We start from the raw sequence: 27,594 nt of genomic DNA on the forward strand, positions 1-27,594 counted from the left end.
GTATTACAATTACAGCTATCAATGAAACTATTTGTAACGTCTGACTAACATATGTATATATCGGCAATGAACCGATATATGACATAAGCAGGAACTCTGACTAAGACTGGAGTAATACAGGGAACAGGACTCAGAAGGATTCGCTATCTCTTCGCAGAGATGAACGCAATCCACAAACAGGACCAGGAACAGGATAACTAGCTCAGCGTGCTGGAACGCTGACTAACGGAACACAGGATATAAACAGTTCGTGTACGTATATATCAGCGACACTGATGTATCAACGTAACACGAATACAAGGAAAATAATAAACGTGCAAGTATGTGTATATATTGGCGATGAACCAATATATGACACAAGACAAGCAAAGTAACAACTTCTAGAACAAGAGCAGAACTAGGAGGACTCGCTGACCCCTTCGCAGGAGTCAGCGCAGTCCACACGGACCAGGAACGAGGTGGGGCACGAGCAGAGTAACAGACTGAATCTGAGACTATGGTAGCCCATCAAGCATTGCAGGAAGCAGTTCTTTATACTGAGGTCATCCAATGGGAGCAGACCTGCAGATTCCCACACAAGTGAATGGTAATTAATCACAGGCTGACAGCAGGAAAAGGCAGACAATGATATGCAGCCTGCAGGAAAGGGATTGCCCCTCCATTGCAGCAGACAATGTTTGTTTACACAAAAGCATATTAAACTGTCATTAACTTCAGAGCGACTGCAGATGGAATCAGCAACTAGTTTAAGTGCAAACCAAACTATGCAAGAAAATGTATGTAATGACATCAGAACTGCTTGGGTTACAATACCACTGCAGCCAGCAGTAAACGCTGCAGACATGATCATAACATTACCCCCCCCCCCCCCCTTAAAAGCGGATACCAGACGCTTTTCAAAACTGAAATTCCCAACAAAACAATCTGACTGATAATTCATGATGACCGGGACAGCCCGGCAAGACCAAATTCCAGAATCAGTCCCCACAAGACTGGACCCATCAGAACCAGAACCTACAGAACCATGCCCGTCAGCACTACAAGCCTCAGTGTGATACCCATCAGAACCACGACTTCCAGAAAAAAGCCCCCAGAAACTCTCTGAGCGATACCCACCGCCTTCCCGGGACTGTCCAAAAACGCCAAAGCCTTTGCAATGCCCACCGGAACTGTCCCTACCAACACAAAACCCACCATTGAACCAGTCCAAGGTACCAGGACAAGTTTCCTCAGAGATCTCCCAGAACACTTGGAAGCTCCAAAGAGATCCCCACAGGTCAGAACGCCCCTTAGGCTCACATGGAGAACCATCAAGAACCCCTATGGAACCCAGGGCAACTCTAGAGTCAGGATCACAAGGACAAACATCAAGATCAGGGTTTTTAGGGACCAGAACCATCTCCGGGCATGCAGGCCAACTGGCAACATCAGAACATGTCTCCACTAGGGAAGCGTGTGAGCACGCCAACACAGACACACTTGGGCACTCTGGCATACGAAGCACACCTGGGCACACCGGCACAAGAGAGACTTCTGGGCATGTCAAGGAACTGCGAACCTCAAAGTCAGTCAAGGTAGGACCGAAACCAGGACTGGGCAAAAAAAAATCATCATGACTAGACTTCACAGTTACTGGATTCTCACTAAAAAATGCAGGATCAGACTTAGATGTCTCTGATTCCAGCAAGGTTATTAACAAATCATGTTCAGGGGCATTTACAAGACAGGACAAATCTTCTGATGTATGCACCGAACTAGACAGGGTTCCCATAACTTCTTCTGGACTAGACAGAGACTCATCAAATACACTGGATTGGAGCTCATGAAGGGCTGCAAAACTAGTCAGTAGTGCAGCAATCCCCACTGAACTAGGCAAAACTGAGTAACTCACTGGACAGAAAGGGGACTCTGGAACTTCTGCCACACCGGCCAGAGAACCAGAATTTTCCAGGATACAGGGCTGGGTTTCAGAAACACTCATTAACCCGGACTGAAATTCTGAGATTTCTATTATTTTTTCCAGCGAGTCAGAATTATCCATGTTACAGGGCAAGACTTTTGAAACATTCAGAGGACAGGGCTGGAGTTCCTCGGCTGTTACAACACTGGAGAGGGACTCAACAACATTGATTAAATCAGACTGTGTACAGGGCAAGGTATCTAACACACTTGCTGACGAGGACAATATTTCAATGGCTTCTGCTTCGCTGGGCAGAAATTCATCAAGTTTTATTAGAGCAGACTGTAATTCCAAAACAGCTGCTAGACAAGTGAATATTACTGCAACACCAACTGAGGTAAGCAGTGCCTCAGACTCCTCTGCTAGAGGGTTTGAAGTATCCAAAGTACTGGGTGAAGCATAAGACTCTGTGACCACAGCTTCACTGGACAGGATCACTGAACAGTCCATATTGCAGGGCAAAACCATGGAAGCACCTGCTGGACAGCATAATGATTCTGTGACCTGAGTTTCATTGGAGAGATCTACTGCACAATTCATGGTACAGGGCAAATTTACTGGAACATTTTCTGAACACGGTAATAATTCTGCGATTTCGGATTCACATAGCAGACGCTCTGAGTTATTCACGAAGCTAGAGTGAGGTGTAGAAACAGGAAGATCAAAACACAATGTTTGCGCATCTAAATCACCATTCAATTGTGAAATTGGAAAATTCAGATGCTGGGGTTCTGAGGTTTCTGGACAGGATTGCTGGGACTCGGAAACTGATGTAGTGCATCTATTGGCATCTGCTGGATCAGACAGGAGTTGAACTTTATTAACACAGGTAATTTCTGCAGAAGTGTTTGCAGAGACAGGCAAGATTTTTCTGGTGTCTGTTTCACTGAACAAAGACTCATGAGTACTGGCTAGGCTGGACTCAGAAGTCAGCAGGACCTCTGGATTCTCTGCTGAGAAATTTGTGCAGGGCAAAGTTAAGAAAGTATCAGTGGCTTCTGTTTTACTGGGAAGTAACACTGAGTTATCCATGGTACAGGGTGGAGTTACAGGAACATTCACAAGACATGGCAGGGACTCAGTAACTGGAGAAGTGGGACAGTCTCCAATTGACAGTGTGTCTTCCCTGGTATCAACTGATTGAATCGCATAAAAATCGTCCAAAATCATTTTCCACACATCGATCAATGGAGCCACAAGGTCATACCCACACACACCAGTCTTTATTAGGTTATAGGCAGACTTAATGCATGCATTCAATACTACCGTATATACTCGGATACAAGTCGACCCCGTGTATAAGTCGACCCCCAAAATTTGACCCTCACAAGGTGGATTTTTCCAATTATTCAAGTATAAGTCTATAGGTAAGTCTATAGAGTCTATAGGTAAGCCAGCCAGGTATCTGCCTCCAGTATAGGTAGCCAGCATAGGTAGGCAGCCAGGTATAGTTGCCCCCAGTATAGGTAGGTAGCCAGTATAGTTGCCAGTAGCATAGGTAGGTAGCCAGTATAGTTGCCAGTAGCATAGGTAGGTAGCCAGTATAGTTGCCATTAGTATAGGTAGGTAGCCAGTATAGTTGCCAGTAGCATAGGTAGGTAGCCAGTATAGTTGCCATTAGTATAGGTAGGTAGCCAGTATAGTTGCCAGTAGCATAGGTAGGTAGCCAGTATAGTTGCCATTAGTATAGGTAGGTAGCCAGTATAGTTGCCAGTAGCATAGGTAGGTAGCCAGTATAGTTGCCAGTAGTATAGGTAGGTAGCCAGTATAGTTGCCAGTAGCATAGGTAGGTAGCCAGTATAGTTGCCATTAGTATAGGTAGGTAGCCAGTATAGTTGCCAGTAGCATAGGTAGGTAGCCAGTATAGTTGCCAGTAGTATAGGTAGGTAGCCAGTATAGTTGCCAGCAGCATAGGTAGGTAGCCAGTACAGTTGCCCCCATGTATAGGCTGCAGCGGTGGGGAGAGTGGGCATGGAGGCAAACATCTCACCTTCTATCCTCCATCTACTTCCTCTCCCAGGCATCCCATGCGTTGATACCAGCGTTTCCTGTGATGACATCATCACAGGAGACGCTGGTATCAGCACAAGGGGATGCGTGGGAGAGGAAGTAGATGGAGGATAGAGGCTGTGGAAGGTGGGATGTTTGCCTCCATGCCCGCTTTCCCCGCCGCTGCAGCAGTCTCCTCTCACCATCCACCGCTGGGCGCAGTCTCCTCTCTTCTGCTCGCTTCTCCTCCACTCGCGCGGTAACTTCCGGTCCCGACGTCATGTGACATCGGGAGCCGGACCATCTCTCTTAAGGGGGCAGACGCGCGAGTGAGGGAGAAGAGAGGAAAAGAGGACACTGCGCCCAGCGATGGATGGTGAGTAACCCCTCCACACACACACACCCCACATCCATAACACACACCCTCACCCCACTCAGGCTGTAAGTCGCAAAATTTAGGACTATGCGACTATAAGTCGACCCCCCCACTTTTTTACTTTGAATCAGTCCTAAATTTTGCGACTTATACCCGAGTATATACGGTAATTCACTTTTTGCACTGTAAAATTGACAAAATGAACTTGAATCATTCTTCCATTCATTGACCAGAGCTTCCATCTCTCCTTTCTCAAATGGAGGATTCCAAGCATACTTAACAGGCAGATCACAGTTTGCAAATGTGGTTTTGGCAGAAACATACATTGGATTATTTAGCAGGCGATTGGCAGATTTCTTATTCCTAAGGATCTCCAATACCTGTAGCAAGTGTTGGACTGTAGTGTATGCAAATTTTTCTTGCTGCACGAATAGATTGATTTGTTCAATACTCTGTAATATATCCTCATAATCGTACTCAGATAATTCTTTTAAACAAAAATCTTTATTTTCCCTAGCCAGTGATGAAAGTTCATTAGTAGTTTCATAAGTCCATTTAACTCCCCTGAAAGACAATTGAATTTCATTATCTGTTAATGGCAGAATCTCATTGCAGGTCTGATGCGCAGTCGCTAAAGATAACGATTCTGCAGATTGGACACGTTTCTTAGAACGTTTGCGTTTTGCCTTTGACCTTGCTGTTTTTGGTGATTTATTCAAAGCTGCAGGAAAATTATCAGTAACACTTTCTGCTTGCTGCTCATTCTTGCAAGCAATTGAAGGAGCAGCTGATTGGCCTGCTGCCAGGAGTTCATTAAGAGGAAAAGGCAATGGATCTATGCGCAACCAATTGTGAATTACAAAAGCTATAAATTGCAAAGGACTTTGTCTAAACTGAGTGTGATCTAAGACATCGATTGCCCAATCAAAAAGTTTGCCCTTAAAAAGAGCACAAACGATCCAATCAGACCAGGTAGAAATTGCAGAAGCCCGAAAGTCAGGATTGGCCAGAACTTTAACCAATTCTGATATAAATTTGTCTGTAACTTCAGGACCAAGCTTTTCAAATTTTTTAAAGGAGCAGGACCCCTGACAAACAGTGTCATAATTTCTGGAAATTCCCCCCACAATAGGGATTGGTAATGGGGCTACCATAATGTTAAGCTTGGAGGTGTAATCTCCACAGTCAGCATACAACACATAAGCTGACGTGAAGGAGGTACACACACCAGCACAAGGGATCAGGATATCCCCAGTTTAGTGGAGGGGAGGACTGACTCCAATAGGAGATTGTGGTGCACAGAGCCGGTGCAGATCCGAACAGCCACAAACAACACTTTCGTAATAACGTCTCAGCGCAAAGTAGCGCTGAGCGCATAAACCAGGACTGAGGAGATCAGGACAGGTAGACAGAGTGAACGCTTGCTTAACTAGCCACTACTTAGTGACAGCAAGCGTCCACAATAAAACAGACTGGAATGAGGCAGCCAATGCGTTGCAGCAATGGCGTGCCTCACAAAGACAGGACAGGATAGTCAGGAAATAGCAAGATCAAGATAGATGAACGTAACGCAGATAAATATACAATAAGTATGATTTCCTAGCGTATTACAATTACAGCTATCAATGAAACTATTTGTAACGTCTGACTAACATATGTATATATCGGCAATGAACCGATATATGACATAAGCAGGAACTCTGACTAAGACTGGAGTAATACAGGGAACAAGACTCAGAAGGATTCGCTATCTCTTCGCAGAGATGAACGCAATCCACAAACAGGACCAGGAACAGGATAACTAGCTCAGCGTGCTGGAACGCTGACTAACGGAACACAGGATATAAACAGTTCGTGTACGTATATATCAGCGACACTGATGTATCAACGTAACACGAATACAAGGAAAATAATAAACGTGCAAGTATGCGTATATATTGGCGATGAACCAATATATGACACAAGACAAGCAAAGTAACAACTTCTAGAACAAGAGCAGAACTAGGAGGACTCGCTGACCCCTTCGCAGGAGTCAGCGCAGTCCACACGGACCAGGAACGAGGTGGGGCACGAGCAGAGTAACAGACTGAATCTGAGACTATGGTAGCCCATCAAGCATTGCAGGAAGCAGTTCTTTATACTGAGGTCATCCAATGGGAGCAGACCTGCAGATTCCCACACAAGTGAATGGTAATTAATCACAGGCTGACAGCAGGAAAAGGCAGACAATGATATGCAGCCTGCAGGAAAGGGATTGCCCCTCCATTGCAGCAGACAATGTTTGTTTACACAAAAGCATATTAAACTGTCATTAACTTCAGAGCGACTGCAGATGGAATCAGCAACTAGTTTAAGTGCAAACCAAACTATGCAAGAAAATGTATGTAATGACATCAGAACTGCTTGGGTTACAATACCACTGCAGCCAGCAGTAAACGCTGCAGACATGATCATGACACCAAACCTTAACCTTCCCCCTGGCACAACCTCCCTTCCTGACGCCAAACCTTAACCCTACCCCCGGCACAACCCCCCCTTCCTGACGCCAAACCTTAACCTCCCCCCAGATGCAACCCCCCTTCCTGATTCCAAACCTTAACCTCCCCCCCCCCCAGGTGCAAACCCTATTCCTGACGTCAAATGTTAAGCTCCCCCCAGATGCAACCCCCCCTTCCTGATTCCAAACCTTAACCTCCCCCCCAGATGCAACCCCCCCTTCCTGACGCCAAACCTTAACCTTCCCCCCGGAACAACCCCCCCTTCCTGACGCCAAACCTTAACCTTACCCTGGCACAACCCCCCCCTTCCTGACCCAAACGTTAACCTTCCCCCCGACACAACCCCCCTTCCTGACGCCAAACCTTAACCTTCCCCCCGGTGCACCCCCCTTCCTGATGCCAAACCTTAACCTCCCCCCCCCGGCGCAACCCCCATTCCTGACACCAAACCTTAACCTCCCCCCCAGGCGCAACCCCCATTCCTGACACCAAACCTTAACCTTCCCCCCAGGCGCAACCCCCTTCCTGACATTAAACCTTAACCTCCCCCCCCAGGTGCACCCCCCTTCCTGATGCCAAACCTAGGGAATTGGAGTATTAAAACAAAACAAAATAAAAGTATTTGGCTTGAGGAATGCCCTATAAACTATATGAAAGGAACACAACTATGCAATGAGTAAAAGTTGATCCCGGATCCACTTTAACCTCCCCGTCCCAGGCGCACCCCCCTTCCTGGCACCTAACCTTAACCGCCCCCCTCCCCCCTGCAAATCCGTAGCACAATAGGAAAAATAACAGAGTTACTACAGTATATAAATAAATGATGATATTAACAATGAGTTTTACCAAGCGCCCACATTTCCGCTTAGGCACCTAGTTGCGTTAGTGCCAGTGGCGGCGCCCACATTTTCCATTTACTGCAGGTGCCAAAATGTCCTGTTACTGACTAAACAGCTATTCACACAGCTTATCCACATAATGACTTAATCCGTGCTAGGAGACCCTCATACAGGTTACCTGGCAGAGAGCTAGCAAGTGACTTCTCAAGGTGATAATGACAACCCTGTCATATTTATTTTAATATCTCCAGGCTTTTAATTGATAAGATAGTAAAAACAGCCGGAGTCGAGCAGCGCCGTGCTATAAACGTTCTCATTAAACTAAAGCAGCGTAACCCGGAGGCATCACCGCCGTCCTGCCCGGCAACCAGGTGTCATAAATTAGCGCCGTCAATTTAATTCTTTTTTTTTTACACTGATTGAAGTGGAAATATGTTTGTCTTTTCCTTTTCTAAAGCATAATAGTACACATCACTCTTTTTCTACCTATCTGTACTTCTTAATGAGTGAGTTTGCGAGACGGCGGAGAGCGCTCGGGATGCTAATTATAGAACCTGATTGCTTCTTCATTGTTTCCTGCTTGTGATTTATTCCCGCAGCTGTAAATCAGAAATTTCCCTCTGGAAAGCAGCCCAGGTGTTGCGGTATCTGCGGAGAACAGCGGCGCTCCTACCTACGCTAACGCAGCCCCGTTTGAGGCCTGTAAAGGGACTAGGACCCATTTTGCTTCCATTTATATCAGTGCTTGTCCCCGTTAACCTCCTGAGCGTTACGCCGCTCAGGATGTTTTGTCACTTTTTGCAAGATTAGTAAATAAATGTCCCAAATGTCTGTAAATCCTCTAGCTAGCACTAGGCTAGCTAGAAGAAGTCCCCGGCACCCCCGATCTCCGCCGCTCCCCCGTTTTTACGTTACCCAGCCTGGATCCAGCAATCAGCGCAGCCTCCCCGGACAGCTCCGGTCTTCACTATGGGGAGGATCGCAGATGATGTCATGCACAAACCCGATCCTCCCCATAGAGAGACCGGAGCTGTGTCGGGAGGCTGCGCGATCGCTGGATCCAGGGGGGGTATAGTATATAAACGGGGGGATCAGCGGGGATCCAAGGGTGCCTGACACTCTTACTAGCTAGCCTAGTGCTAGCTAGAGGATTTACAGCCATTTGGGACATTTAATTATTTATGGGGGACTCCTGGGGACAGCCGGCGGTATGCCTGACACAGTGTCGGGCATACCGCTAAGGAGGTTAAAGGGCACCTGAAATGACATGTGACATGATAAGATAAACATGTATATGTACAGTCCCAGTTTTATTTAGGGGTAAGCTGTGTTCATTGTTTTCTGTTTTCGCACTGTAAGGGTTAAGAATTCAGGACTTTAACAAATCTTTCACATGGGAGGCTGAAGGATTTAAATTCACTGCCTCTCAACTGCTCTCGTGCACCAGCGGATGCCTGCTAGCGCTCTGCACAGGTAGTGGAGAGGGGACTACCTATTGAATCAACCTAAGCGTGGCTGCAGTTTTTTTGCTGCTGGGTAACTCCACTGCGTGTCAAACGCTGACACAAGTGGGGTTACAAATGCAGCTCATGAAAATTTAAAAGCAAATAATACTATGCACTAATGGATAAAACAAAATTACAAAAACGTGGTGCGCGTGTCAGAACAAAATCTGTCAATATTGTAAAAAGTCACTATAGAGAAAATGACCGCGCTCAACTGCTGAATCAAAAGAGAAAAGTCACACATCACCAAAGGTGGAGAAACTCCAGATTAGTCCAATGATAGGCAGTATTGCTGATACCATCCAAGGTAAGGATCAATCTCCTTATATATTCCAGCCAACACGTCACATGTAAAGAAAACAAGGCAAGGACATAGCGTAACCAGCTCCAATTCAGTTAACCGTCACCAATCCAGTGTGAATTCTTCACTCTCTGTTATCACCTCTGTGCGTGGGCACCGCCCATTTTACCCACACTCACCCTCTGAGGCCTCCACAGATCCTAAGGTAGGGTTCAATAGCATATGGGGGGGGGGGGGGGGGGGGGGGGACAGGCTGCTGTGTGCACAAATCGCCATAGGACAGACACTGCTGCGATGGAGGGTCACATAGGCACTACAACTAAGAAGCTCCACATAGCCTAAAATTGTTTAATAAAAAAGTTTTTTTTTAAATTCACAAAGTGCACTCACAAGAGACGTAGGTCAAAAGGCATTGTACAGGCAGCGGAATTGAAGTCCCAGGTACCGCTCACACGCTTGCCGCCTCAGATCCCAGCCTCCTGCGCTCACTTCCTAGTCATGTGTCGAAGCTGAAGAGGCACAAACAAAAAACACCCGGCCACCGGGAGCCCGATCTGGTGTAATAGCGTCTTGGTTGGTTCTGGGTAAGCTAATTCTGGTGCAATTATACTCACAAAGATGGGTTGCTTCAAAGAGGCAACCACTCGTGTACGCGGATGGGGAAGTGCCGTCCCCACTCGGCCTTTTCTTGCAGGGTCTTGGTCGCAGCTCCAAATGAAAAAATATTCGGCTCGCTAAATAAGCGAGGACGAAAACCCTACTAGGTAAGGTATAGTGGGTGAATTTGGATGATAGGAGGCGGCGGCGCCAAATTAGAGAAATTATGTAATTATAAAACGAATAAAAACAGTCTATATGATGACACGTATTCTTTATAAAATAGGAGGATAAATCATAACAGGATTGAATATGATTTCATTTATTAAATGCGAACAGTACTGTCACAACGCGTGTCTCGGCGTAAGCCGCTTCTTCAGGTCGAATAAGTGCCAGTGTATGGCCGCACACATTCACCATCAGTTTCAGGGATGGATTCCTGTATTTGGGATGGTGAGTGAGGAGCGCCGACTAGGCAGGCAGGAAAGTGCAAGTGCAACTGTGGAGGGGGGAGCAGACAGAGGAGTAGAGCTAGCGGAGCCAGCCAGGGATGTGTCAATAGAAATCACTGGGCCCCTCCGTGATAAACTTTGGATGGGGCCCCCTCCCGACGACCCCCCCCCCCCCCCCCCCTGCCAGTTGAATGTGTTTTCCCCATGTAAATAAAAACAGACAGCAGTGAAGCACTGGGAGTATTTTCTCTATCAATTACATTATCTTCTGTGATAAAACGTGCAAGTTTTCACACATATAGTCGCACATGGTGTACAGAAAAAGCATACAGAAAACCAAAAGACGAGTGTGCTCCCAGCCTCAGCTTATTACACTCACTCAGTCCATCTCTGATGGAGCAGAACTGGCTCTGCAGACTTTTCTAGCATCACTACAGTCAGGGCTGCCATCAGAAATTTTGGGGCCCCTCACACATCATTAGGCTTGGGCCCCCCTCCCTGGGCCCACCCACTGGTTGCTGCACCCGCCCACTAGCGACCCCATGTCTATGCGAGAAGTGCGCTGCAGCGAAAAATGTGCATGGCTCTGACACTGAAGAAAGCAGCATGCACAGCGTGATGCAGCAAAAAGTGGGAGTGACCATGGCATGTAGTGGGTGGAGCCAAATACTAGCAAAATACAGGTAGTTCCCAATTAACAAGCCAAGTATAGGTGGTGCCCCAGTATGGGTGGCCAGGTATAGGTGGTGCCCCAGTATAGGTAGCTAGGTATAGGTGGTTCCAGCCCCAGTATAAGTAGCCAGGTATAAGTGGCGGCCCAGTATAGGTAGCCTGTAGCCAGATATAGGTGGTGCCCCAGTATAGAAAGTCCGCATATTCAAGCGCTGATGTCACTCTTCTCTCAGTGCTGGAACGCGGTGTGCTGGTTAGTGAGCCACAGGCCTGTAGCCAGCACATGCGGCCCTTCCATTGCTTTTGGGGGGCCCATGGCCCAGGGGCACTGCAGTGTCAGTTGTCCCCCCCTGATGCCCTGACTACAGTACACAGCAGAACACTGAATAGGGACTGTCTACAAATCTTTGTCTGCAAAACTTTGTGTGATTCCACTGGCTGAACAGATGCAGTCATTAGAACAATTGTGCAGAGAGCAGAAAGTTTTTTTTCTCTCTCCCTGCCCTTAATTCTCAGTCTCTTAGGACGGGGCCCACTGTGGCTTCTGGGCCCCCCCTGCGCTGCATCCCTTGCAGGGTGTATTGTTACGCCCCTGCAGCCAGCGAGCCAGCAGCCAACCAAACCCAAGATGTCTCTGCACTGGCTGCAGACACAGACAACACTGACCAACATAGGAGAAAAGTAATGTATAGCTCATTTTATTCTTGAGGAAACACGTCTTATTTTTTTACATGTATTTTAAATTTTACAATTTATGGCGATAGTGGTCTTTTCATTCTGCCCGGGTGGTCCATTGTAACTGCAACCAGGGTTACCCGGAGTATTGCTTTCATGCAAGTTATAGGCAATGAGAATTAGAAAAAGTTCTCCTTTCTGCCTTATAAAGATGTAAAAGACCCGCAGCAGGAAATCCTCAGTCCTGATCACATCCTTGGTGACAAGTAAAGCACAGATTTTGCCATTGTACGACTTTAATAGTCATTTGTGCCGTAGCAGCGGAATGAGATCCTGAGAACACTTTGTGTTAAAAATTCATTTATTTTAAAAAAAATATATATAATGTTCTTATACAGGAAAGTTTTCATTCTTGCATTATAAAACTCCAGAAGCCTCATTTGACACATAAAAGGAATAATTTGGGGCTCTCTGCCTACCGAGCTGACAAATTGATGGAGACAGATGGGATTGGGCTTTAATGCCACTTATCTGCTTATTTCGCACAGCGGAGAGCAGAGGATCTTCGCTAAAGAGAAGCCTCAGGATGAGGAGCGGCGCCCGTCCGTTATCGCTTACCACTGTCACAACAATAACTCCAAGGCCTTCGAGGCCAGGCAGAGCGAGCACCGGCTGGCCAGGAAAAAGCTCTGCATCGCTGCCGCCATTTGTCTGACGTTCATCGTGGCTGAAATCACCGGTGAGTGCAAAGCGAGGCTCCGCCTTCCTGGAAACACAAACATTATAACTGCTTAAAGCAAACCTGAAGTGAAAATAAACTTATGAGATAAAAATTTGTATGCGTAGTACAGCTAAGAAATAGAACATTAGTAGCAAAGAAAAGTCTTATTTTCCAGTACGGGAAGAGTTAAAAAACGTCAGTAGTTATCTATGCAAAAGAGCTTCTCTGTGCTATTCGACCCATTTGGGTCGAATACAGTCCTGTTTTGTGAACCACTTAAAGAGAATCTGAAGCAGATTTTTTTTTTCACCTCTTATTTTTATGCAGGAATCTTCAGTATTAAAATCCAGGTCGTTTTGCTGCATCCCCGCAGCAGAACGAATATTATTTCCCCCAGAAATTCCCTAAATAGCTTCCATGACTTTTCAGTCACAGATTTTGCTGCTCAGAAGAGGCAGAGCTGTGCGCAGAAGCTCTGCCTCTTCACCAGTCAATCTCTGCCGATCTCCGCCTCTCCCCGCCCCTCTCAGGCTTCTTTCACTGAGAGGGGCGGGGAGAGGCGGAGATTGACTGGAGAAGAGGCAGAGCTTCTGTGCACAGCTCTGTGTTTTCCAGGAAGGAAAATTCTGCGATCGAAGACTCTATTTAGGGCAGGGGTGTCAAACTCAAATAGACAGATTGCCGAAATAAAAAACTTAGACCAGGTCGAGGGCTAACAGTCATATTTAAACCCAACCCTCTACCCCCCCCCCCCCCCCCCCCCCATTTAGAATGATCTCACATCACCTGACAATTTGCCCCTGAATGCTATAGCCGTGGTGGAAAAAAACAAAACACCCCTTAGTATAGGTAGGTAGGTGACCAGGTATAGGTGCCCCAGTATAGGTAGCAAGGCATAGGTGCCCCCAGTATAGGTAGCAAGGCATAGGTGCCCCCAGTATAGGTAGCAAGGACTAGGTGCACCCAGTATAAGGTAGTCAGGCATAGGTGCATCCAGTGTAGGTTAGCTAGGTAGGTCCCCCCAGTATAGGTTAGTCAGGCATAGGTAGGCCCAGTATATGTTAGCTAGGTAAATGCCCCCAGTATAGGTTAGCTAGGTAAATGCCCTCAGTATAGGTGAGCTAGGTAGGTGCCCAGTATAAGTTAGTCAGGCATAGGTGGACTCAGTATAGGTTAGCTAGGTAAATGCCCCCAGTGTAGATTAGCTAGGTAGGTGCCCAGTGTAGGTTAGCTAGGTAAATGTCCCCAGTGTAGGTTAGCTAGGAAAATGTCCCCAGTGTAAGTTAGCTAGGAAAATGTCCCCAGTGTAAGTTAGCTAGGTAAATGCCCCCAGTGTAGGTTAGCTAGGTAAATGCCCCCAGTGTAGATTAGCTAGATAGGTGCCCAGTGTAGGTTAGCTAGGTAAATACCCCCAGTGTAGGTTAGCTAGGTAAATGCCCCCAGTGTAGGTTAGCTAGGTAAATGCCCCCAGTGTAGGTTAGCTAGGTAAATGCCCCCAGTGTAGGTTAGCTAGGTAAATGTCCCCAGTGTAGGTTAGCTAGGTAAATGTCCCCAGTGTAGGTTAGCTAGGTAAATGCCCCCAGTATAGGTTAGCTAGGTAAATGCCCCCAGTGTAGGTTAGCTAGGTAAATGTCCCCAGCGTAGGTTAGCTAGGTAAATGCCCCCAGTGTAGGTTAGCTAGGTAAATGCCCCCAGTGTAGGTTAGCTAGGTAAATGCCCCCAGTGTAGGTTAGCTAGGTAAATGTCCCCAGTGTAGGTTAGCTAGGTAAATGCCCCCAGTGTAGGTTAGCTAGGTAAATGCCCCCAGTGTAGGTTAGCTAGGTAAATGTCCCCAGTGTAGGTAAGCTAGGTAAATGTCCCCAGTGTAGGTTAGCTAGGAAAATGTCCCCAGTGTAGGTTAGCTAGGTAAATGTCCCCAGTGTAGGTTAGCTAGGAAAATGTCCCCAGTGTAGGTTAGCTAGGTAAATGTCCCCAGTGTAGGTAAGCTAGGTAAATGTCCCCAGTGTAGGTTAGCTAGGTAAATGTCCCCAGTGTAGGTAAGCTAGGTAAATGTCCCCAGTGTAGGTTAGCTAGGAAAATGTCCCCAGTGTAGGTTAGCTAGGTAAATGTCCCCAGTGTAGGTAAGCTAGGTAAATGCCCCCAGTGTAGGTTAGCTAGGTAAATGCCCCCAGTGTAGGTTAGCTAGGTAAATGTCCCTAGTGTAGGTTAGCTAGGTAAATGCCCCCAGTGTAGGTTAGCTAGGTAGGTGCCCAGTATAGGTTAGCTAGGTAAATGCCCCCAGTGTAGGTTAGCTAGGTAGGTACCCAGTATAGGTTAGCTAGGTAAATGCCCCCAGTGTAGGTTAGCTAGGTAGGTACCCAGTATAGGTTAGCTAGGTAAATGCCCCCAGTATAGGTTAGCTAGGTAAATGCCCCCAGTGTAGGTTAGCTAGGTAAATGTCCCCAGTATAGGTTAGCTAGGTAAATGCCCCCAGTGTAGGTTAGCTAGGTAAATGCCCCCAGTGTAGGTTAGCTAGGTAAATGTCCCCAGTGTAGGTAAGCTAGGTAAATGTCCCCAGTATAGGTTAGCTAGGTAAATGTCCCTAGTGTAGGTTAGCTAGGTAAATGCCCCCAGTGTAGGTTAGCTAGGTAGGTGCCCAGTATAGGTTAGCTAGGTAAATGCCCCCAGTGTAGGTTAGCTAGGTAGGTGCCCAGTATAGGTTAGCTAGGTAAATGCCCCCAGTGTAGGTTAGCTAGGTAGGTACCCAGTATAGGTTAGCTAGGTAAATGCCCCCAGTGTAGGTTAGCTAAGTAGGTGCCCAGTATAGGTTAGCTAGGTAAATGCCCCCAGTGTAGGTTAGCTAGGTAGGTACCCAGTATAGGTTAGCTAGGTAAATGCCCCCAGTGTAGGTTAGCTAGGTAGGTACCCAGTATAGGTTAGCTAGGTAAATGCCCCCAGTAGGTAGCCAGCCTTAGCCTCCCCTTTCTTCCCCAGCCGCCACTCATTTCACTCCTAGAGTAGGCGGCCCATCCTGCATTGAAGTCCGCTCCCCCAATCCTCCTCGCTCCATGCTTGGCGGCGCGGCATGCAGCACAGCCATCAGCAGTGACGCTAAGACAGAAGAGCGGCTCCCCAGATAACGTTGCGTATACAGGAAGTACTTCCTTTATATGCGCCTATTATAACGGAGCCGCTCTGCTGTCTTCCCGTCACAGCTGATTCCTGTGCTGCATGCCTGGCGGCGAACAGGATCAGGGGAGCGGACTTCAGTGCAGGACAGGCCGCCGACTCCAGGAGGTAATGGAGCGGCGGCCAAGGAGGAAGAGAGCCCATCCTCCAGACGCATCCAGGGGTGGAGCAAGGGAGTGATAAAGCGTAGCCACGCTCTATCACTAGTACAGGAGGGAGGGCAGCGCAAGCATCATTAATAGGCGGCAAGAAAAGATGATGAGCGGGAGGGGGCGGAGCCGGGAGCGTGGCTGCGGGCCAAAATCAATGTTAATCAGAAAAGCACTGGAGGGCCAAGTTTTATGGCACGGCGGGCCAAATTTGGCCCGCGGGCCAGAGTTTGACACATGTGATTTAGGGCATTTCTGGTGGTCATGATACTCGTTCTGCCGCATAGATGCTGCTGCGATACAACCTGGATTTTAATGCTGAAGATGCTGCATAACAAGGTTACAAAAATCTGCTTCAGAGTCTCTTTAAACAACCAAGAAACAGTGAGAGACAGCTTGAGATAATTTACATGGGTTCATTATTTCTGCTTTGTTTTGTAGACAAAGGCCCATATGCAATTAACTTTTTCTCCCGTCTTTTCTCCTAGGAGATAATTTTCTATCTCCTTATAAAAATAACTTTTCAACACTCTGCAATTAAAAAAAAAATACCAAAAAGTAGGTGAAAAGGTACTGTCAAAATTACGTTTAGTACTTTCTTGGTTGCTGGTGACTTCAAAGTAATTTTACTAACAAGTTTTGAAAATATCACCTAGGAGAAAAAGTGAATTACTTATGGGCCCGAGTGCGATATTAAAATTGCAAATATGGCAATACGTATTAAAAAAAAAAACTGTAATGGTATAAAAAAAGCTATGTACAGTAACTTAAAGTAAAAATTTGAGACTATTTTCTTTGCTGCTAATGTTCTATTCCTTATCCGTACTACACATGCAATTCATCATTTCATCATTTTTTTGCTTCAGATATACTTTAATGTGCCATGCTGGAATATTGGTTGAGTAATGGTGGCCATACACGATACAATAAAATGATCCGATTTTACAGCAATTCTATAAAAATTTCCCCCAAAATCGAAAGCTTTTTTTTTAATTCAAGCAAGAAATCCGATCAGATTTCCCATTTTATTCAATAAAAGTTGATCGGGAATGATGGATTTTTCTGATCAATTTTTCTGAAAATTTAATGGTGTGTAGTGGATTGTCAATTTATTAATATATACACCAAAGCAATTTTCTCAGAGTTTCCAATCATTTTTTATCATAATTGAGTAAAAATTGGACACGTGTGTGTGTGGTACAGATCTTTTGGAAATGTTACCATCAGTCAGAAAAATGGATTGCTATTCTTGAATTAAACAGATATTTAAAAAAATTGTATGGTGTGTGGCCACTTTCAGAAGGATGATTTGTGGACTACCCAGTTGAACAGGGTGATACTGAAGTGGGCCCGATCTATCACATGATGTGCCTTCCCAGATGCTCTGGGGGTTGTTTCATAATTACCTACTCAAAATCTCCATCCCTCTTGAAAGTGGTATTACACTCATAGTTACATGTTTGCCCTAATACACATGGCTGGATTTCTGGCTAGGCCGTCTAGGCCATGGCCTAGTGTGCAAGGATGCAAAGGGCGGACTATGGGCAGCAGGCTTTATTGGCAGTTAACCTGCTGAACATTCACAGAGGTTGGGACTTGGGCGCCGGCCATGCCATTTCTGAACCCTGCACAAGCATAGATAGACACTAGTCTTTAGCAGTAGCAGCCAGGCCCAGTGTGTGGCCACCCTGCTGAGCTTGTATATAGCATAGGGTGGCCGCATCTGGCACTCAATCCGGGGATAAAAAGGCACTTTCAGCAAACACAGCAGATCGAGGATTTTGTATCTCGGTGTGAGGCTGGCTTCCCACCACGTGATGTGCCCATGCATTTGACTGTGGATGAAGGAAGACTTGGAAGACGGAATCTGAATGATCCTGGATGCTGTTGGTCAGGGGCAGCTGGTGATAGTGGGACTTGGCCGGTAAAAAGTACAAATCCAGCCCTGCTAATGCATTAAACACAGTAAAAAAATGAATATGAAACACTATAAGACTGCTCTGATGTAGTTTCAATGCATATTTACACTTCACTGAAGTTAACTGATTAAATAATATAAATCAATGCAGGCTACAGAACAAATGATCAGATTGACTCCTAATTAACCACCTGAGCGGTCTGGACGAGCTCAGCTCGTCCAACACCGCCGGAGGTCGCCGCTCAGGCCCTGCTGGGCCGATTTTCATCAAATAAAAAGCAGCACACGCAGCCGGCACTTTGCCAGCCGCGTGTGCTGCCTGATCGCCGCCGCTCTGCGGCGATCCACCGCGAGCAGCGGCGAAAGAGGGTCCCCCCAGCCGCCTGAGCCCAGCGTAGCCGGAACAAAAAGTTCCGGCCAGCGCTAAGGGCTGGATCGGAGGCGGCTGACGTCAGGACGTCGGCTGACGTCGATGACGTCACTCCGCTCGTCGCTATGGCGACGATATAAGCAAAACAAGGAAGGCCGCTCATTGCGGCCTTCCTTGTTTATTCTGGGCGCCGGAGGCGATCGGAAGATCGCCTCCGGAGCGCCCTCTAGTGGGCTTTCATGCAGCCAACTTTTAGTTGGCTGCATGAAATAGTTTTTTTTATTTAAAAAAAACCCTCCCGCAGCCACCCTGGCGATTTAATCAGAACGCCAGGGTGGTTAAGTCATTACCGAGCAAATACTGGAGAGAAAGTTCTCTGCTGTAAAGGTTAGAGTTATACAGTATATGGGCACAGCTGAAGGTTGGAGTCAGAGATGGGCAGCTGTGAAGGTTAGAGTTTGGAATGGGCAGTGCTAAAGGTTAAATTTAGGGGTGGACACACTTGAACATTAACCACTTAAGTGGCGGAAGCGGTGGAACACCGCGGAATATCGCCACACGTACCTGCCACCACCGCCGGGAACCTCAGGCCACCCACTCTGCCCTCTCTATGACGGCAGAGTCCTGTGAGCCGGTCAGGAGCCGCTTTAACTTACTCCTGACAGTGTCTATCACTGTAAGCCAATGGGAGTGGATTACATTGATAGACTGGGTCAGCAGCCGATGAAATCACAGGGCTCTGCCGTCATAGAGACGGAAGGGCGAGTGGGCTGCGGCGGGGAGAATGCATCGCGATCGCCGAGACCGTCGAGGACATGCGACGTCGGTGAGTTGAAATATACACCCCAGGTCAGCATCAAAACAGGGCGTAGATTTCAACTAGCGATGTTCTTAAGTAGTTAAATATTGGGATGGTTAGAGTTATGGATAAGTTGATGGATGTTAGACATGTTTTGGGAGTTAGAATAAGAGCAGGTAGCAACGAGGTTTAAAGAGGAGCTGTTAGGTATAAGGTCTCAGAGAAAATAAACACATATATCAGTAGCTAAAGATTGGCTGTACTTACATAACATATGCATTTCACTGTCCTCGTTTGGATTTCACAGAATTTTTATATAGTATATGCAGAGAATGATGCTCCTGACAGCTCATGGCAGGTTCCATGTTTGTCTGTCTCCTATGAAGCCAAATGTGTCTTCATGTCCTGCCTGCTTCCTGATCACAGAAAAGCTCGTACTGAATAACACTAGTGTGCAGTGAATATTAATTAGCCATGTGGCTAGGAACAATAGCGGACTCCTGCAGTGTACTCTGCCGGGAGATTTATCAGTGCTGTGCGCTGGACTGAGTTACATGCTATTGTTACTTGACCCTGTAACTTCTCATTAACAGCCGAGGGGAGAGCCCCAGAATGCTTTGCAGTATGGTATGCGGCTTGCGTCTTCTTAAGAGCTTGGGAATAACAGCTTTGCTGATAAGCACACATCAAATGTAAGAGAGATTTTTACCTTCAGTAATGCCTTTTTGGCTTCCTTCTAAACTGTTTAACACAGGAGAATAGAGGTTTAAATTAGCTTTTGTAGCCTGACAGTTACTCTTTAAATAACTAAATTTCATAATTTTAATTTCTAATACAGTGTTGCTGAACTAAGGGACACTAAGTGAAAAAAGAGTGTAATGTCACTTTGGTGACCCATCGTCTTACCTAAATGTGGCATAAAATTTCCACTTTCGTCTTCTTCTCCCCAGGTGGCTATATCGCGGGAAGTCTGGCTGTGGTGGCCGATGCTGCCCATCTCTTTGTGGACTTGTCTAGCTTCCTCATCAGTCTTTGTTCCCTTTGGCTGTCTTCAAAGCCGGCAACAAGAAGACTGACTTATGGATGGTACAGAGCAGGTAAGAGCGGCCATACGCAGGCATCAACAATGGCAGGAAGTAAGAAATCTGCCCATTATTCCTCCAGTTGTGTTTCATGTGGACCTCAAAGAAACCTTCTCGCCGTCTCTGCTGAGCAACACATGCAGCATACCTGTGATCAAAGTCTCAATTTCTCTGTGTAGAAAAAGGATCAGAAATTTCAACCCAGTGGAGATCTATTTTTATATTTATCAGCACAATTGCTTGGTATTGTTATAGGATGTGAAATTTTACTTGGATACCAGAGACATTAACCGATTAGCAGCTTCAAAATAATTATCTCGTTTGAGATAGTGCATTGTTTTTTAAGTCAGCTGGCAGAAATAGTTGTGTTATAAATTATTGGAATGCTTTGATGTCTCTCTGCTAGCAGAGGAAATAGAAACTAAAAGCAGAAGTCCTCTGTTATTGTCTCACACTGCCCCCTAGTGACAAGTAGTCATAAATACACACTATAACAGAACTAATTAGTAGCAAGAAAATGTAACAAATAAGAAATAAAAATATGGCCTAAAATAAATTGGCCTAGAACACTTGAAAGGCTCTAAATAAATTGGCTACTAAAGGGTTAATAGTAAATATTGCCTCTCAGGTCATATCTTACAGGCAGAATAGACTGATATTGTTGGTTGATTCTACTGCCATTGCTGACTTTTAGGCATGGGCTTCCGAGTCGGAAGCCACTCGAATTCATGATTAAAATGAGCCTTAATTGGGTTATTTACTCATAAGTCCGTTGGCTTCTATGCGTATCACACGTCTCGATCGCAGCCTATGGGACGCGTTCCACGAAGTGCGCGGTAGTGAGTCTTGCAGTGCGTCCCATAGGCCGCGTGCGAGACGTGTGATACGCATAGAAGCCAACGGACTTCTGGGTAAGTAACCCCCTGTCTCCCATGCACACACCTGAGGCAATTAAGCCGCATTTTAATAATGAATTCAAGTGGGTTCCGACTCGGAAGCCCATGCCTACTGACTGTACTGCCATCAAATGATTTTCAACTTCTTGAAACTTGCATGGCTGGATTTGGCAATAATCTGATGTCATCCTTCAAACAACGTGTCCAGTGCTACTTAGGGCAAATTGCCAGAGTTGATTCTCCAATGAGGCATTCTGGTGCTGAGGGGAACCACTGCCACAAACCCCAGTTCTATGTCAAACCTCGGACAGCCTTCCCCGCACATAGATTTTCCAACGTTTGGGTATACAATATATGCACCAGCCAGCTGAGCTAGTACTAGCAAACAAGCTGGAGGACTACAGTTACCTTGCTGTAATTTGTTACTAAGCACACACAGTTCTAACCTATATTAATCTGCACTGAATGAATACTATAACTAACAGTTATTCTCAAAGTACTAGGTGCAGTGCACAGGTAGTAGCAAACAAGCTGGAGGGCCACATGTACCTTGCTGTATAATTCTAACTAAGCCCACACAGTTCTAATCTAAGTACAGTAAATTTGCTCTGAATTAAGCCGATAGCTGACAGGTCTTCTCACAGTGCAGTGGACAGCTAGAAGCAAATAACCTGGAGGACAACATGTAACTTGATGTCATTTGTAACTAAGCCCACACAGATCTAACTTATGTCAACATACACTGAATGAATCTGATAGTTCTTCTCACAGTTCTAGGTGCAGTACAGCTAGTGGCAAACAAGCTGGAGAACTTGGACCTATTCTATTTTCCATCTATAGTCATGGCCTGGGACAACAAATACACTCTTTTGGTTGCCAGTATCACCTCTCTGACAGCCAACGACGGGCTCTTCTGAGTCCCACGCGGGCGCGCTGACGTCATTGGACGTCCTCCGGGCTGTACTGCGCAGGCGCAGAAGTACTGCGCCTGCGCAGTACAGCCCGGAGGATGTCCGATGACGTCAGTGCGCCCCCGTGAGGCCCAGATTGGAGTGCAGAAGATCCCGACCTGGCAGCCGGGCCTGGCCGGGTCGGGTAGGCCGCCGGAGACGACCGGGAGCCTCTGGAGCCGCGGCGAGGGCACCTCCTGCCTGCCATGGGCTGGAGGAAGCCCCAGGTAAGTGAATATGGATTTTTTTTTCACACTCCCTGAACCTTCCCTTTAACTAAACATGAGAAATACAGAAATTGTGATTATTTACACCTTCGCTCCCTGCACTCCAGCTGTAGTTACTGTTAATGTAGAAAAAATCCCAATAACCTCAACTCCTAATGCTTGCTGCGTGGGGGTTACTCTGTTCTGGATGGTGGCTGGATAGTGTAATGGCTAAAGAGACACTGAAGCGGAAAAAAAAATTATGATATAATGATTTGTATGTGTAGTACAGCTAAGAAAAAGAACATTAGCAGCAGAGACATAAGTCTAGTGTGAGGATCCGCTCGGCTGCCTGCGCAGGCAGGCAGCTTTTTGACCACTGTTCAGGTCTGCATTCTGCAGGTCTCTGGAAGAGAGACCTTTTGTCAGTTTTGCAGCTTGCTGCTGAGGAATTTGCATACGTTTGTCATGCAGATTGCCTAGCCACATCATTTGTAGGCTTGCTCTATAAATGCCATGTGATATCACAGACCTGGGCTGGTCATAAGGGTTAGTCCTGTGAAACACTCCTGGAGTGTCAGCCTTGCTCATTGTTTAAAGATTAGCTTAGAGTAATTCCTGGGACTGCACTAGGCACTGTAGGCAGGTTCCCTAGTGCAGTTAGGATTGCATATCTTTTTTGTTTGTCTGTTGCGATTGTCTGTCCCAGCGGTGGTCGACAGGAAGTCGTTCTGATCTGTTGTTCTTGGAGTTTAGCTGGAGCAGCGGTTGCTACCAGCTATCTCATCTGATCTGTCTTGCCTGGATCGCACTCGCCTTGCGCTAGTGCTGTGGATCCGTATCTCTCACTTATTCCTGTTTTCGTGTATCTGTCTTGTCTGCTACGAACGCTTGCTGGAGGCTCGGTGAGGTAACCGTTTAGCAAGCGCTCGCGTCCTCTGTTTCATGTTTGTCTGTCGGTGGTTAGTTAGGCGTGCTTGTCTCTGTTGTGCTTATCACGCGGAGACCGCGCATAAACGCGTGCACTGTTGCGAATGAGTGCGGTGTTCGCGTTTAGTTAGCGTTTCTTATTTTCCTTATCTTCTCATTGTATGATTTGCTGTGCCTTTGCTACTCTCGTGCTCTGCCTTGCTGTAGCCTTGTGTCACCTCTGGCAATCGCCTCTCTCGCGATTGCGTTCCTACTTTATATCTGCTGTTGTATGTGCACCGTCGCGGGTTGGCGACTAGATTGGGGCACATACATACATTCTGTCCCTGTGCTCATTCTCTTCCGCAGTCGCTTCTCTTGCGATTGCATTCTCGCTTGGTTTCTTCTGTTGTGTGTCCACCGTCGCAGGTTGGCGGCTAGATTGGTGGACATACATACATTCCTCATCTGTGCTTATTCGGTCTTGTGTCGCTGTTAGCAATCGCCATCTCTGGCGATTGCCTTCTCACTTTATCTTCATGGTTGTGTGTTCATCGTCGCAGAGTGGCGACTAGATTGGTGGACACACATACCCTCTGTCGCTTTGATCTCTCTCTTTCAGGGCTATCTTGCCCTGCGTTTCTTCCCTTCGTACAATTTCTGTCTGGCGTCTGTGGCAGGGCAGAGGAGCTGTTCCTCTGCACTCCACAGCTCCACCTGCCGACAGGAATTTCCCTCTACAGCTGCGTTGCACCTTTTGCTGGGTTCCCGCAAATTATACGCTTGTGGAGGATTTCCGCCGTGTCAGCGCACGCCTTGTGCGCTGATCACGGAGAGAATTCCACAATCGTTACATCTAGTATTGTTTCCAGTACAGGAATAGTTAAGAAACTCCAGTTGTTATTAATGCAAAAGAGCCATTGAGCTCCATGACTTTCAAAGTCGCAGAGCTCTGTCTTCTGAAGCTTATTATCTTAACTGTCTGTCATTGTATTTTCTTTTTCTCTCCAGAGGACAGTTCAAAAGATCACTGGCCTTCTCTGTAAAGTCATTTAGAATGCTGAGTAGTGTGTAAACTGCAAAATATTAGAGAATGATGCAATTTTTTAGAGAATAATGCAATGTTATAAAAAACACTATATACCGGTAACTGAAAATAAAAATATGAGAATATTTTCTATGCTGCTACTCTTCTTGTAATTATCCGTACTACACAACCAATTCATTATATCATAATTTATTTATTTTTTTCGCTTCAGTGTCTTTTTAAGGGCTCTGCCTTTGACAAAGGAGACCTGGGTTTGAATCTCAGCTGTTCCTGTTCAGTAAGCCAGCACTTATTCAGTGAGGAGACCGTGACCAAGACTCCCTAACATTGCTACTGCCTATAGAGTGTGTCCTAGTGGCTGAAGCTCTGACTTTTTGAGTTGAGAACAGTTTACTGTACGCCAGTTGAATTTGTACTAGGTTATATCTTGAACTTCATTTATGCTGGTGACCAAACTCTGCTCCAGTGACCATGTACTATTTGGCAATAAGTGTTCCATTTTGCACACTAAGCCTCTGATAAAAACAAATGGGTAAATTATTCTTGATTGAAGTGCTATGTAAGCCTGTTTGGTTTGCTACCAAATAACCATTAGCATTTATTTCTCTCTTTAGAAATTGTGGGGGCCTTATTGTCCATGGTGACGATCTGGGTGGTGACGGGTGTGTTGGTGTATCTGGCGTGTGAGAGGATCCTTCACTCGGATTACACCATCGATGGGGCAGTTATGCTCATGACATCAGCCTGTGCCCTCGGGGCAAATGTGGTGTAAGTTCTGGTCTTTTCTTTACCTTCCTACTGCAAATATCCTCACAATACTGATAGAAATGAACTAATAACACTGCTCCAGCCAACAAAGTCTGTCCATATAAAAAATAGTGGGTTTGCAAGATGTAAGGTTCCAGATAAGGCAGTCTTAGTAAAAGTGGTTGCTCCATCTGTGCTCACCACCACCACTACTGTGTGTCAATTCCTAGAAAGAAAGCACGCGGCGGGTTAACATAGTGTAAATCCATGTAGTAACTTGGAATAGAAATAGCAAAATAGGAAAGTGCCTTAGGTGTCCACAGAAACAATCCCAGCAACACTCTAAGTGACACAACCCCCCCCCCCCCCACGATGGTGAAGGGGCTCACCACATTGTTGCCACCTCAGAAGATAGGTGGCTCTAGCACGTTTGTATGACCCCAAGACAATATCTCCATACAGATAAAAGCGGGAGGAGCAGCATGTATACAGAGTTATGCTATGGTGCTGTTTTTTATGTGATTGGATTAAAACTGTGATATAAACCTGGCAAGGCCACCTAGGCCATGGCCTAGGGCACAAGGATTCAAGGGGCGGGCTGTGGGCAGCAGGCTTTATAGGCAGTTAACCTGCCAAACATTCACAGAGGTCGGGACTTGGGCGCCGGCCATGCCATTTCTGCACCCTGCACAAGCATAGATAGACACTAGCCTTTAGCAGTAGCAGCCAGGCCCAGTGTGTGGCCACCCTGCTTAGCTTGTATATTCTGTAGCAGAGGGTGGCCGGTCTGGCACTCGATCAGAGGATGAAAAGGCTCTTTCAGCAAACACAGTAGATCCAGGATTATGTATCTCTGTGTGTGGCTGGCTTCCCACCACGTGATGTGCCCATGCGTTTGACTGTGGATAAAGAAAAGGAAGGACTTGGAAGCTGGAGTCCTGGATGCTGTCAGGGGCGGCTGGTGATAGTGGGCCTTGGGTGGTAAAAAGTCAAAATCTGGCCCTGGATATGAAACTTTGAAGTAGAGCTGGCTTCATTTGTTGTATGAAGATATTGCCTTGGGGCAATTCCAAGTTGCTACACGGATTTACACTATGTTAGCCCGTGTGCTTTCTTTCTAGGAATTGTCACACAGTAGTGGTGTGCGCAGGTGGAACAACTACTATTACTAAATCCACAGAATACTGCCAAACCACAGGTTACACCTTGTAATGAAAGCACATGCTACGATACTATACAAATAAGATTTTTTTTTCTAATCTCTTGAAGTTTAGAAGTTAGGAGGACAGAAGTGTGTCCGACTTGAGATTTTCCCTTGCATTCTCCATCTGCTTAGACCTCTGTCTGTGTGCAGGGCAATGTCTTGAAGGATTATGAGGGAGTATCTGGAATTTTGGTGGGGACATGTCTGGAGGTATTGTAAAGTTGCACTTGGAGGCAGAGCCGGGACAAGGTCCTCCAGCACCCAAGGCTGAGACATCAAAGTGCGCCCCTCCATCCCTCCCACCCCAGCTGTCACTCACTGATTGCTATTAGACTAAGAGGGCCACAGGGCCCACAACCTCCCCAACACCTTAATATCTAGTGATCTGGCTTGCAGTCACTGCCAAGTATCCCCTTTTCTTATTTCTTTCTGCTTCAAACACAATTAGGAATGACAGCTGAATGAATTCTGTGCCCCCTCCTACACTGCGCCCTGAGGCTGGAGCCTCTCCAGCCTATGCCTCGGCCCGGCCCTGCTTGGAGGTCTGGCGGAGGCATGTCTGGAGGTATGTTAAGAAAGTGTCTGAAGGTGTGGTGGGGGGCTGGGGGCATGTCTGGAGGTATGATAAGGGCATATATGGAGGTGTGGTGAGGGTGCGCCTGAAGACGTAATGGGGGCATATCTTGAGTTGTGGTGGTGGGGGGGGGGGGGGGGGAAGAATCTGTATGTGTGGTGGAGACATGTCTGGAGGTATGTTGAGGGTGTATTTGGAGGTGTGGTGAGGGTGTGTCTGGAGGCGTATCTTGAAGTGTGATGGGAGTGTGTCTGGACGTGTGGTGGAGACATGTCTGGCGGTATGATGAGAGTGTATTTGGAGGTGTGGCGAGGGTATGCTTGGAGGCGTAATGGGAGCTTATCTTGAGGTGTGGCGGGGATGTGTTTGGGGGTTGGGTATGAGGGAGGTATGATGAGAGTGTCTGGAAGTATGATGAGGGTGTATTTGGAGGTGTGGCCAGGGTATGCTTGGAGGCGTAATGGGGGCATATCTTGAGTTGTGGTGGGGTGGAGAATCTGTATGTGTGGTGGAGACATGTCTGGAGGTGTGGTGAGGGTGTGCCTGGAGGCGTAATGGGGGAGTATATTGAAGTGTGATGGGAGTGTGTCTGGACATCTGGTGGGGGCATGTCTGGAGGTATGTTGAGGGTGTATTTGGAGGTGTGGTGAAGGTGTGTCTGGAGGCGTATCTTGAAGTGTGATGGGAGTTTGTCTGGCTGTGTGGTGGAGACATGTCTGGAGGTATGATGAGGGTGTATTTGGAGGTATGGCGAGGGTGTGTCTGGAGGCATATCTTGAAGTGTGATGGGAGTGTGTCTGGACGTGTGGTGGAGACATGTCTGGAGGTATGTTGAGGGTGTATTTGGAGGTGTGGTGAGGGTGTGTCTGGACTGGAGGCGTATCTTGAAGTGTGATGGGAGTGTGTCTGGACGTGTGGTGGAGACAAGTCTGGAGGTATGATGAGGGTGTATTTGGAGGTGTGGCGAGGGTATGCTTGGAGGCGTAATG

At 46.7% G+C, this 27,594-nt stretch overlaps 1 protein-coding gene across 2 annotated transcripts in view; it reads left to right on the top strand.

The window, feature by feature from the left end:
• Positions 1 to 27,594, top strand: part of SLC30A8 (solute carrier family 30 member 8) — an 85,535-nt gene that overhangs the window by 40,253 nt on the left and 17,688 nt on the right. For both annotated transcript variants that reach the window (XM_068237950.1, XM_068237949.1), the window contains exons 2-4: positions 12,413 to 12,603; positions 19,940 to 20,086; positions 24,695 to 24,848. In XM_068237950.1, the coding sequence (XP_068094051.1) occupies positions 12,413 to 12,603; positions 19,940 to 20,086; positions 24,695 to 24,848 (492 nt within the window). The remainder of the gene's footprint in view (positions 1 to 12,412; positions 12,604 to 19,939; positions 20,087 to 24,694; positions 24,849 to 27,594) is intronic.

Source organism: Hyperolius riggenbachi, chromosome 5 (genome assembly GCF_040937935.1).
Source record: "Hyperolius riggenbachi isolate aHypRig1 chromosome 5, aHypRig1.pri, whole genome shotgun sequence".
Classification (NCBI taxonomy): Eukaryota; Metazoa; Chordata; class Amphibia; order Anura; family Hyperoliidae; genus Hyperolius; species Hyperolius riggenbachi.